At 44.7% G+C, this 13664-nt stretch overlaps 1 protein-coding gene across 2 annotated transcripts in view; it reads left to right on the forward strand.

The window, feature by feature from the left end:
* The window catches only part of ADI1 (acireductone dioxygenase 1), a 160371-nt gene that overhangs the window by 75616 nt on the left and 71091 nt on the right, over positions 1 to 13664 (forward strand). The window contains exon 4 of one of the 2 annotated variants that reach the window (XM_086926386.1): positions 1141 to 3526. The exons of the other annotated variant lie outside the window; for it this stretch is intronic. Coding sequence (XP_086782512.1) covers positions 1141 to 1260 — 120 coding nt within the window. The 3' untranslated portion in view covers positions 1261 to 3526. Of the gene's footprint in view, positions 1 to 1140; positions 3527 to 13664 lie in introns of those variants that run through there. 2 annotated transcript variants of the gene reach the window in all.

Raw genomic sequence — 13664 nt, forward strand, 5'->3', positions numbered from 1 at the left:
GTCTAAGCATCTAGTAATTTCTCTAGGCCTTCCGGCTGATTGTATTAGCTTGTTCAACAGTAATTAATATCACAGCAGGTTCCAGGAGACCATAGCATACATATGTCTCATGTCTCATGTCTCCTTTCTGTAGTCGAGGCAGCAATGCCAGAACTGTTTCCTTTTATGGTTAGGGTAATGGTAGAAATCCGCTGATCCAAATATGGATTGGTTTTCAAGCTGATAGGGACCATGCTTCCGTGCTGCTAGGATAATCTGGTGCACCTGTTGATGCAGAAGGAGATAAATAAATACTTGCCCGTTTATTTAACATTTTTTTATGAATATTAGTGCTTAGCAAGTAAACAGCAGCTGGCGCTGTTGTTCACCAAGGGGGCTGCATGAAAAGGTCAAGAGGGCTGCAAGTGGCCTCCGGGATGTACTTTGAATATCACTGCCTGAAATTATGGGCCCTTATCTCAGATGACCATTCCGGTAATCTATCCAAGCGGGTTTCTATGTCCTTCACCCTGGCATCCCTGGTGTCTTATCGATGATGGAAGGAAGCAATATCAGTTTTGCGGGATTGCACCTCCGATGCCGTTTAGATACTGCATCATTTATGGATCCCATGGAGACCTTGATGTCTGATAGTTCGTGGTAGATGGTTTCACCGATTCTCTACTTTGGAACCGGATTTCAGACATTCTCCTGTAACAGCTTTCTAGCTAAGTAAAGAATGTTCTTGTGTTTTACCTCCCTCTCCCTATGATTGAATTCAATATTTCTTCATCCGAATGGCTTAGACGTTTGCAGTTTTTGTCACTGATTTAAGGAGTTCCCTTTATTGCACCAGACTTACATTTAAGTTTTAAGTCGGTGATGGTGACTTAAGCAGGCAAACGTACTATTGCTATTACTGCGAAGTTATAGTTCTCGCTCATACAACTTGACTCTTGCAGTGACAAATTGATTGCCCTGCTTGCTGAAGTATTTTCAACGGATTGTGTTAGAGGAATATATTGACAAAATAAGCTTGTGATACTTTATAATCATCTTCACTATATTAAAGCACAGTTTCATTCGCTTTGTTATAGCCAGATATACATTTTTGTCACAAAAAACCTTTGAACTGCTAACAAGGTTTCCTTTTATTCACAGAATTATGTGAAAGCGATGAGGCTATTCGTTGGCGATCCAGTGTGGACACCATACAACCGTCCAGCTGACCATTTTGAAGCTCGTGAAAAATACGTACACACTCTTACACAGATGGGTTAATTGTCCTGCCTGAAGAATCATCAAAAATAAATGCAGACACTATAATTCTTAATTGCCTCTCGTCTGTTTCGACTCTTTTCTAATTTCATAGACCATACTCTAGAAGCATACAGAATAGACTATGTTCTAAACACATTTTATCTTGTCTATATTAAAATACAATATAATATCTGTAAATCTTAGGAGGAGGTGTTCTTAATAAATTCTTGGTGAGGGTGTCAGCCGGGCAGAAAAGTGGCCTCAGATGCTAGGCTCTTGACCATAAGCTTCCTTGTGGATTTACAAAGGAAGCGATGCTGCATTGGATGAATCCTTTCTGTGTGAGGTGGATGTGAACTGAGCACTTCCACACCTCCCCTTCTCCCCCCGCCATGCGTGTTTAGACTCACAAAAATAGTCCTGGTTGCCGGAGGAAGAGCTGCTTTCGAGTCTGCATTCATGAAGGCCAAGTAGAAGCAGTTCAGAATCAGTGGCTGGGAAGACTAAGAACAATCTTAAGAGTTCTTGTGAGTGCTCACTGGATATATAGCTGATAAAAAGCACCTTCAGAGCTATATCCTCCCCTCTTCAGCTTATCGTTTTCTATCAATCCCAAGAGAGGAATCTCTGCAGCCCTGGTAAGGTTCAAAATGCCTTGAAGGAAGTGGAAACAAGGATTGAATTTTTCAAAACCAGTGAGTGTAGCAAATCTTAACACAAGGCAAGAGAGAAACTCCCCACATGGACACTCCAGCAAATCCTGATTTAATCAACCGGGAGCAAACATGGCAGCAACGGAATGGGTTCGCTGAGAAAGCATCAGCTAGGAGTTCTAGTATAAGTTGCCCTGAAGCTAAAATGGAGGCGAAAACATTTAGGTTAAGCAGTGCCGAGGTAACAATCCAAGCAGTAGACTCAAGAAGTGTGTAGAATCTGCTAGGGAGGATGTAATTTGATCCTAAAAAGAGTCCAGAACATTTCAGACCTCCTCATCCAAACAACAAAATTCAGTTAGGAGGCAATACGGTGCAGCGCAAAAACAGCCTCACTGCAGAAACAATTACACTGTTCATTTGTTGAATACCGCAGGAGCATCTGAGGCTTCCAGTGAAAGACCCAAGCCAGGTACCTGAAGAGTCTAAAGAGAATTCAAAGTACCTATCGAAACGCAACGAGGACCATAAAGTAATGTCACTCCTATTGGGCTCAGAATGGGAAGAGCTGCAGCCATGAAAGTGGTGAGTTTTGCAGGAAAAAACCTTGTTTAGGAGATCATTCCCTAGAGACTTAGAAAGGCAAAAGTAGACCAGAATTGAACAGACCAATCTTGGAGTTACCTTTTGTGACTGAGGTGTTTGTGTATGTATACACTGATTGGAGTAATCTGAGCGTTTTCAGACTTGGTAGAAAACCAACGCTTTACGTAGAGGTCTTGTTTGATATGTCAGCTGTTAGAATTAGTCATATAGGTTTTTGTGGTTTTTGATTTGGCTAGTAGGCCATTCTATGCATCTTAGATGTGTGGGAATGGTTAAAAAAGATGTATGTGGAAGGGGGAATGTGATACCACAAGGAGCTCTTTGCGATCTCCTCTCTCCTGCCTTCGCCCTTTCCACGGTTGGGAAGGGAAGATTTCAGAAGTAAAGTGTTACAGTTCAGTACATTACTAAACGCAAACTAGACTAGGTCGAGAAAGACAAAGTGCCTTTAATGTTAAGTGTACAGAATTATACGAGCCATGCCCTTTTTTGTGCAAAGGTTCTGTCTTACTGCTTTATAAGGTTTTCATTAAAATGCGATTTTATATTAACACATTTTTATAAAGTCGTGCTGATTAGTTGAACGTTTCAGTTCTGATTTTACCACCCTTAGACAGCTGTCTTCCATCTCATTTGCATTTAGTTTTGGTAGGGATTAGAGATGTATAGGCTAACCACCCCGTCTGAAATTATTACAAAAAATACTGTATTCATAATGAGACCCAGGAATTCTGGCTATGTCTCTGTCATGGTGTAAATATGCAACAATAAGCGACTTCTTGCAGAGTTTTTAAATAAAAACAGACAAGATAACTAGGTCCCATATTCCTCATGTAGTGCTATAAAATAAGCGCTGTACTTTACTTGCATACATTTGCATTCGGTATTATCCTTTGAAAATTGATTTTGTTGGTATACATGTCTGTGCCTCCTGCTCAAAGTGAATGGCTTAATTGAGTGATGGTCAATGTGAATATCTGGGTACATTTATAATGCTATTGAAAGCAAATAAAACAAGAATTTGCGCATCTTGTTGTTGTGACTTTTATATAAAGGAAAGCTTTTATCCATGCTTAATTAATCACTGAAAATAACACATTACTCAAAAAAATACTTCTAAATAACCACTTTAACTCAGCGTTGTGCTTAGCCTAAACTGCACTTTTGTAAAGTAATTGCCAGGGTCCTGTGTATTTGTTCCGTGCACACAACAGCCATGCTTCCATTTACTATCTGGGGTGCAATATACATGGGGTTGAAGCGCCTATGGCTCAATAGGAAGCGATCCTGGAAAGTTGCTCTGTCCCACTTTTGACTGAGATTGCTGATCTACAACTTCAACAATCCTTTGAATAGTTACTTATTTTTCTTTTGAATAAATTGTTTGAAATTGGATTGGTCCAAGGCTGTGAGGGCACTCAGCTTTTCTGTTAGGGATTTTTGATAACAGTCCTACAAGTAGAAGCAATAGGTAATGAAATTACATTATTGAAGAGACCTTCCTAACACGACCTTCAGCATCCAAATCTCCAGCTGCCATCTTCACAGCTCTCCTTAAGAGCCCCACCACATTCTAGCACATTCTAGAGCAAGAAGATATCAGTCCATGCCGAAAATACACCACAGCCTTTTTCTTGCAATTAAACAAAAATCAAAGATAAAATGACTATCAATACAAGGTGAACACATTTAAACATAATCACCCAAAATTGACTGGTTATGAAGATCGTGCTGATGACGGCACCAGTTAACTTAAAGCATGTGCAGAAAGATCTAAAGGAAACTCTGGCAACCACCCACTTCGCAGTGCTCTTGACATCTGGCTGACCCCATCAAATGAATTGCTACCCACTACTTGGCTCACACCTTGATTCTCATTTTGAGTCCTCTGACGGTCCACAGTCTTCTCACTCAAAGAGCCATCCATGCTATGTTTGTGATGCATTGTATCTGGATCTTTACCTGTGTACATCATCACTTCCTATCCTACATTCTGCCAATAATTGGGGAGTCTAAACCGACATTCACAGAAAAGCCAATTTGTTTTATGTGTTCCGAGTGGTAGATGCAACATTGCTGTTGCCCACAACTACAGATGACGATCCCAGAATCACACCTCGAAGCAGGTTTATGGAGCAAAGGTGATTCCATCCAATTGCCACAGCAGCCGCTGAGGCAGGTGTTGTTACCCATAAGTGATCTGCAGAGCCACTGTTCACATCACTAGGAGCTGAAGCGTCCCAGGGTGGCTCTAAGAATGCATTCTTCATCAATGGAATAGGCTGGGGACAATACACATGGGCCTTTATAGGATCCATCAGTACTTCAATGCCTGGTGGTGCAACCAATTCTGATCCGAGATCTATTTCCTGGATGCATTCATGGCTGCAAAGCAGACTGCGGAAGGTTGTATGCAATCAAGCCAGACGGGCCTGAAGGATAAGAAACAATTCTTGTTCACTTCTTGGAGCCGAGGTGTGCCAAAGCAGTATACCATACGTTCACGGCAATGCAGCACCATCAGTGCCATCACCATTCTGGGTTGAATTGGGATGTCCATTGCAGAGCAGAAAAATCAAAAACCGAATTCCCGCCACAAGTAACAGGACAAGCGGGAGCCCCAAAAACGCTTCTCAACACGGAGTGTAAAAAAGATGGTACAGGTTCCCCTCAATTTGAGGTTAATCCCACAACTTGTTGGTTTGTTTTTTGCATCTATTAATTTTTACACTGGATTTTAACTTTCACGTCCTCTGGTAAGGGTGGGGCTTAGCGCGCCCACACCGCCGGGGTACACTCCTCACGGTCCTGAAGAAAGCCCAGTAAACCACACATAACGGGCAGAAAAATGTCGACCCCACTTTAAGTGGAAATACCCAAAACATTATTTGGTACTTGCCCAACACCTACTTTTAACCATGTCTGGTTGACCACTGAATAAAGTTTATGCGTGGTACACTACCTAGACATTTTTAAACTCACATTTTTTCACACCACTGTCACGAAAAAAACAGCTCCGCAGTATCCTGGCGTTGTAGCACACCAGGGAGGCATTCGGCTTCTCCTGGTGGGCCCGATGATGAAGCATGCCACCACCCAGGGTGGTGAGTGAGGGCTTTCTTGTAAATTCCAATGTGATTTACTACGGTTCACTTATCCTTCGTACTTGTGCTTACACACTTACTACGTATGACACTCTTTTGTTGTTTGATAAAGATTTACCTGGGGGACTGAGACTGTCCCGTATTTTTCCCTCTCTCTCCTATTGTTGAAACTTACAAAGCAGCGTGCAGCTGTGAGAGTTGGAAAGCAAGTCGGTACATATTAAGAGATCACACCTCTCTACTCTGTACCAACACCATCTTCTTTTAACAATGGCGAGCTATGGACTTGCATACTCTGAAGCGGAGGTGGATGCCTTACTCGCAGATCCGAATCTTTTTTCGGATCCAGCCATATCACAAACTATTTCCCACACTTTCGAATGGGAGAAACTAACTGAACAGAAGCGCGACCAAATTAGGACAATACTACATGGGACAATATTAAAACAATACCTAACAACTAATACTGCCCCGAGAGGACTCCTTGTAACGAATGCCCCACGCATATCCCTCAATGATGCCCCTTTCCGCAAAGAATGGGCAATGATAGCATGGCACTGCACTCGTGATTGGTTAGTTTTAATCATAAAAACAGCACTGTGCCTGTCTGAGGCACTAATGGTGAAATCCAACTAACCGAGTCACATTTCAAAACAATTATAACAGGATACAAAAAAAAGTTAGACAAAATTAACAAAGAACTGACTGAATATAAGGATTACTTGATGCAATCCAAGGTTACCAAATTTCAAAAAGATCTAAAAAAATTTGAATTCAGCAAGGTGTATCCCTACTCAGATCCTGAGTATACACCACCACGTAGAGACTCCAATAAATCGGATGACTCTGACAGCAATTCGTCTAACAGTAGTCTGTCCAGCGACCACAGCCAGAAACAGAAACGAAGACGAGGGGGTAGAGGCAGGTCCAACTACTACAACCAACAAACTAGGTGGCCACCATATGGAATACCAGGAAATGGCCCACCCGCACTTCTTTCAACAACAACCCCTTTCCCGTTGATGGGTTGGAATCCATACATGCAGCCCCACTTTCCCCAGAACCAACATCAGATGCCTTTTTTAGAGAGGGGCGGGAGGGGAAGAGGAAGGAGAAGAGTCAACAACCAAGTCACCTGGGAAACTGAGGACCCAGTGGGGAATCACACCCGCAGCAAAACATTGACACCAAGCACAAGTGCCCAGGGAGTCTAGTAACCAACCTATCAAGCAAGACACTGAACCCAGTGGAAGTCAAGGTCCTAGAGAAGGGCCTCAGATTTGTCCCCACAGCCAGACCAGACAAATTTAAACTCCACTGTGAGCTATCGGATTTCTTTAGAAAACTGAAATTGAAATCATTTTTCGAGTCGAAAGAAAACTCTACGATGGATCCCTCTAAATTTGACACCAACCTGAGAGTAAAATCTACCTTTGTACCTCCTCCTTACTCAATTCCAGCTGAAATAACAGCATTTGAGCAGGCGGTTTTTAATGATATAGAATCCCTGCAAACACCAACACCTTTCAAGAACTTCTCCGCCTTGGAATACAAAGCCCTCGAGGACTTGCAGAACAATAAAGAAATTACCATCAAGCCAGCTGATAAGGGGGGTGGCATAGTGATCCAGAATACATCGGATTATGACAGTGTGTCTGAACCTCCTGAGCAATAGAACAAATTACACTCCCCTCACAACAGACCCGACATCAGAACTAAAGTCACGCATCCTTGACTTGGTCAAGGCAGCAGAAGAGAATGAACACATCTCCAGACATGAGGCGGCATTTCTCATGGCAGGTGAGAATACAATACCGTATTTCTACACCCTGCCAAAGACCCATAAGAATGTAACTCCATCTCCGGCCAGACCTATTGTTTCAGGGATAGGGTCACTCCTTGAACCCCTCTCGGTGTTCTGTGACCACTACCTTAAATCTCTAATACAGAACACCTCAACTTACCTCAAAGATACAAAAAACATGCTGCAATTGCTGGAACAATTTACCTTTGTGGAAGGCTCCATTATCCTTGTTACACTAGACATTGAGAGTCTATATACAAACATCCCTCGGGATGACACTCTCAGAGTCCTAGGGACAGCTTTGGACTCAATTGTTTGAGAGTACACAACACCCAAAGATTTTATACTACAATGTGCTACCATTGCCCTGAAACAAAATTACTTTGAATACAAAGGAAAGCTATACCTCCAGAGCACTGGGACTTCAATGGGCAGTTCTTTCGCTCCTAGCGTAGCCGGACTGTACGTCCATGATTTCGAATCCAAGTACATCCTGCCCACCAGTAATCAGTTCTCCTCCTCCATAGGACTATGGAGGAGGTACATTGATGACATTCTCCTTATCTGGAAGGGCGATGAAACAACCCTAGAAGAATTCTTTGCCTGGATCAACACCTTAGATCCCTATCTGAAATTCACTCACTGTATCAGCAAGGAGGCAGTGGTATTCCTGGATGTGGTTATCACAGTAAGTGGTACAGTGCTAACCACCAGAACTCACTACAAACCGACAGCGAAAAATAACCTGTTGGAATTTTCCAGTTTCCATCCAAGACCACTCAGGGAGAACCTTCCCTATGGCCAGTATCTTAGGATACGGAGAAACTGTAGTGATATCAGGGACTACAGGACCCAAGCAACTGACCTCACCCAGAGATTAAAATCAAGAGGATATCCCGCTAAAATTCTAGATAAAGGGAATAAACGTGCAAGGAACCAGCCACGAGAAGCGATATTAGAGGACACCATCAGAGAACCCAGAGACATACCACTCACGTGTGTTACTACATACAGCTGTCTATCAGACGCAATGAAAAAATCAGTCAACAAACATTGGAAGATCATCACCAGCAACAAAAGAACCTGGGAGAAACTGCTCTTTTCCTTTAAAAAGGGCAGGAGTCTGAAGGACTTCTTGGTACATACACGGCCAAAAAACAGAATCGTTAAGCTTTTCAAATGAGAGATCCATGACAAGTGCTTGGGGTTTACCCCCAATAATCGGACACTATCTGTGCTCAAATTTTAGTGTGTGCCATCTAACGACACACACTAAAGAACATTCCCTGGAACCAGGAAGAACATGGACACAGAGAACACATACAAATTGCAATTCCATCAACGTGGTCTATCTCATCACGTGCCCCTGCCAAAAAAGATATGTGGGAATGGCCACTTGCATAATCAAACAGCGCATTTGCGAACACCGCAGTAACATCAGGTGTCGCAAAGTAACAACTAAAATGAGCGAACATTTCCTCCAGCAAAACCATACCCCTAATGATCTCCACTGGACTATTATTGAACAGATCTCCACTGAGAGAAAGACCGCCAGTGTCCTTTTTGAAAAAGAACAACGCTGGGTGTACAGATTGGGTACACATCTCAATGGTTTAAACGATCTGATCCCTTGGCCATCAGTACTAAAACGTTAAATACACTGGTGTTGGCTAATCAATCAATCACAGCCTTTATATAGCGCACTACTCACCCAGAGGGTCTCAAGGCGCTAGGGGAGGGGCGTCCGCTACTGCTCGAACAGCCAGGTCTTGAGTTGCTTCCTGAAGGTGAGGTGGTCCTTGGTCAGGCGGAGGTGGGTCGGGAGGGAGTTCCAAGTCTTGGCGGCGAGGTAGGAGAAGGACCATCCCCCTGTGGTGGCTCTTCGGATGCGGGGGACGGCGGCGAGGGCGTGGACGGTCGATCGAAGCTGGCATTTGGGAGCGTAGAAGTTGAGGCGGCTGTTGAGGTATCCTGGGCCTTGGTTGTGTAGGGCTTTGTGTGCATGGGTGAGGAGACGGAAGGTGATTCTCTTGTTGACCGGGAGCCAGTGCAGGTCTCAGGTGTCCGGAGATGTGGCTGCGCCGGGGGATGTCCAGGATGAGTCGTGCTGAGGAGTTCTGGATCCGCTGGAGTCTCTTCTGGAGTTTGGCAGTGGTCCCGGCGTTGAGGGAGTTGCCGTAGTCCAGACGGCTGGTGACGAGGGCCTGGGTGACCGACTTCCTGGTCTCGGTGGGGATCCACGATAAGATCTTACGTAGCATGCGCAGGATGTTGAAGCACGACGGGGAGACGGCGTTGACTTGTCTGGTCATGGAGAGGGAGGAGTCCAGGATGAAGCCCAGGTTGCGTGCGTGGTCTGTTGATTTGGGTGCGTTGCCTAGGGCGGGGGGCCACCAGGAGTCGTCCCAGGCGGAGGGTGAAGATCCCAGGATGAGGACTTCCGTCTTGTCCGAGTTCAGTTTCAGGCGGCTGTTCTTCATCCATTCGGCTACCTCTTTCATTCCTTCGTGAAGGTTGGCTCTGGTGGTGGCGGGGTCGTTGGTGAGGGAGAGGATCAGCTGGGTGTCGTCGGCGTAGGAGATGATGTTGAGGTTGTGTTGGCGTGCGATGGCCGCAAGGGGGCTCATGTAGACATTGAAGAGGGTGGGACTGAGCGAGGAGCCTTGAGGAACGCCGCAGATGACTTTGGTGGCTTCTGATCTGAACGGGGGGAGGCGGACTCTCTGTGTCCTTCCGGCGAGGAAAGAGATGATCCACTCCAGTGCCTTCTCCTGGATTCCGACGTTGCTGAGGCGCTGCACTAGTGTACGGTGGCAGACAGTGTCGAAGGCCGCGGAGAGGTCTAGGAGGATGAGGGCTGCTGTTTCTCTGTTGTCAAGCAGGGCTCGGATGTCATCGGTGGCTGCGATCAGGGTGGTCTCGGTGCTGTGGTTGGCCCGAAAGCCAGACTGCGAGAGGTCGAGGGATCCGTTTGTCTCGAGGAAGGCGGCCAGCTGCTTGTTGACGGTCTTCTCGATGACTTTTGCAGGGAACGGGAGCAGCGAGATGGGGCGGTAGTTTTTGAGGTCGGTGGGGTCGGCTGATGGCTTCTTTAGTAGAGCGCTGAGTTCGGCGTGCTTCCAGCTCTCCGGGAAGGTGGCGGTGTCGAAGGAAGTGTTGATGATGTCCTGCAGGTGGGGTGCGATGACCGCGTCGGCCTTGTTGAAGACGTGGTGAGGGCAGGGGTCGGTCGGAGATCCGGAGTGGATGGAGTTCATTGTGCGGACGGTGTCTTCGGTGCTGATCGGGGTCCAGGCGCGGAGGGTGGTGGTGGTGGGGGGCGGTGGTTCGTTCGTGGCGTGCGTCGGTTGAGTGCTGAAGCTGTTGTGTATGTCCGCGATCTTGTTGTGGAAGTAGGAGACGAGGGAGTTGCAGAGGTCTTGCGACGGGGTGATGTTGTTGTTTCCGGCGTTGGGGTTGGAGCAATGCTGCCATATCAACTCCCATAGAACATCTCCTGTTCTGCTCCCTATAGAACATCCCTTGTTCTGCTAGCCACACTTTTGTGCTATGTGACCAATAGTCATTTAAACACCACTGCTTATGATGACTATTTATTTAACTCGTGTATGTGTGTATACACATGTGTAAATATTTCTATGTAGTAATATTTACAATGTCCTTTTTTAAATGCTTTTTTCAAATACTTTTCGGTCCATTTTCATAACAAATGCCACATCTGCTCTTAACCGAGCTTTTCCCATTCTTTTCATTTGTGAAACTAATAAAGTTTTATAATTATCATCTTACTCGAGCCCAACCAAGTTTGGGCTTCAAGCCTCAACTTCACCTCGCGAGGTGAATGGAGATTTCTCCGCCTATGACGCAGCGCGAGGAAGCTTTAGTTCCAAGCCTCACTCATTGCTGCGTTCTGATTGGACCAAAGCAAGGAACCTCACCCGCCGGCTCTCTACTTTAGCGTTTTTTCATGCAACGGGTGCCATCCACGAGTACCGGTTGAGGGAGATCCCAGGTGCTGAGCGGGTGCCAGGCGTTGCAGGCGTAAGACTCTTTCCTCTCACCAGTATTCAGTTAAGTGCATTGCTATGCCGCCGGCAACTACTTATGCCGCATTTGTGATTTACTGTCCCCCATTACAGGGTGTGCCATTGTCTCCTCCACCCCCCCTCCCGAGACCTATGGGGTGTGGATCTTTTATCTAACAAGTGAGAAATTCTTACTACATGTTATAAAATCCACTGGGCTAATTTAGAAGTTTTGATGTAAATACATTACCACTGGCCCTGCATTTTGACCCATTGATCGCTAACCACGAGTGCTGTTCTACAAGCCGCTTGAACAACCGGCCATACTTCCTTGTCAGAGTGCATGTCCACACGTCTGTTTGGTATCCAGACCAGTGTTTTCCTGCACAAATGTACCTCCTATGACACTATGGTCACGCATATTGACTAGCCCTAACACATTTACTCAGAGATCGATCTTGCAGAAAACTCAATAGACAGATCCTATTAACTAAGTGTCTTTTTACTTGTGTGTATGTCTTCTCTCTCCAGACTATACAGGTTCCTCTCAATTTGAGGTAAATCCCACAACTTGTTGGTTTGTTTTTTGCACCTATTAATTTTTACACTGGATTTTAACTTTCACGTCCTCTGGTAAGGGTGGGCCTTAGCGCGCCCACACCGCCGGGGTACACTCCTCACGGTCCTGAAGAAAGCCAAGTAAACCACACATGACTGGCAGAAACATGTCGACCCCACTTTAAGTGGAAATACCCAAAACATTATTTGGTAATTTCCCAACACATACTTTTAACCATGTCAGGTTGACCACTGAATAAAGTTTTTGCGTGGTACACTACCTAGACATTTTTAAACTCACATTTTTTCACACCACTGTCACGAAAAAAACAGCTCCGCAGTATCCTGGCGTTCTAGCACACCAGGGAGGCATTCGACTTCTCTTGGTGGGCCCGATGATGAAGTATGTCACCACCCAGGGTGGTGAGTGAGGGCTTTCTTGTAAATTCCAATGTGATTTACTAAGGTTCACTTATCCTTCATATTTGTGCTTACACACTTACTACGCATGACACTCTTTGGTTGTTTGATAAAGATTTACCCGGGGGACTGAGTGTCCCGTTTTTTCCCTCTCTCTCCTATTGTTGAAACAGTATTTATGAAGCCTCCACAAACCCAACGAGGTACTGTAGCAATTAGATGCCACTGAGGAATATAAATTGCTTCACTAAATGGGACAGACTGAGCAAAGAGTTAATGTAACCAACCCCTGGCGCGGACCATTGGATTATGAGGCAGGAGAGTGACAAATTATGTGGCAGGGTTGACTAAATTGTGCGTCTTGAAAAAGCAAATTTTGAGGCATACTGCTGCACATTTATTGACAGTATTGCCTCATTATTTTGTCTCTTTAACATTTGTTAACACTGTTTAAACATAAGTTGCATCTCATTGGTAGTGGTTTAATACTTTCATTTAGAAATAAGCAACCGAATGTTCCATAGATGACGTGAGGGTTATGTCTCCCCCTTATGACATTGGGACTATACACAAGGGCAAGGGGGGGGTGAGGGTTAGTCTGTTTATTTTTTTCTATCTTTTAGGTTCTGGTTTTAGGATTGTTATGTGGATAACTGTTTGCTTCACATAACCAATAATGCTCAGTTGTTACTATTATTGCTATCATCCTGAAATCCTCCTTACTTATTTGTTTTCAATTAGAGCCAGCAAAACATATTTCTTGTTCGAGTATATCCAGCATGCCGACCCCAAAACAAATAACATGCATTTCATCTGTGTTGAATTTGAAATTCCTGTTTATTTTTTCATGTTTGCAGAGCTTAAGCAGGGGAATGTGATGTTCTGTATTAAACTGAGGCTCCTACATTATACTGATTGTGTAACTTTACCCAAAATCAATTACGTTCATTGGGGGGGAAAAATCAACAGAACGGTGACCATTCAACCTTTGCAAAGGGCCTTCCACTGTAAATAACACATGAGTGAATGAATGACAAAGTTTATAAAGCGCGCAGCTACTCCCGAAGCAGTGTCCCGGCGCTGCAGATTCACAGACTCCTGAGCAGAGATAATAAATGATTATAGGTTGCCAAAAAGCCAAGTTTTTAACATCTTTTTAAAACTCAAAAGGTCCTGGGCAAGTCTAATAGGCAACAGCAGCTTGTTTCAAGCCTGTGCCCCAAATCGGCTAAAAGACTTGCCACCTTTGCATGCT

The sequence above is a fragment of the Lissotriton vulgaris genome, chromosome 6, assembly GCF_964263255.1.
Source record: "Lissotriton vulgaris chromosome 6, aLisVul1.2, whole genome shotgun sequence".
In the NCBI taxonomy this organism is placed as follows: Eukaryota; Metazoa; Chordata; class Amphibia; order Caudata; family Salamandridae; genus Lissotriton; species Lissotriton vulgaris.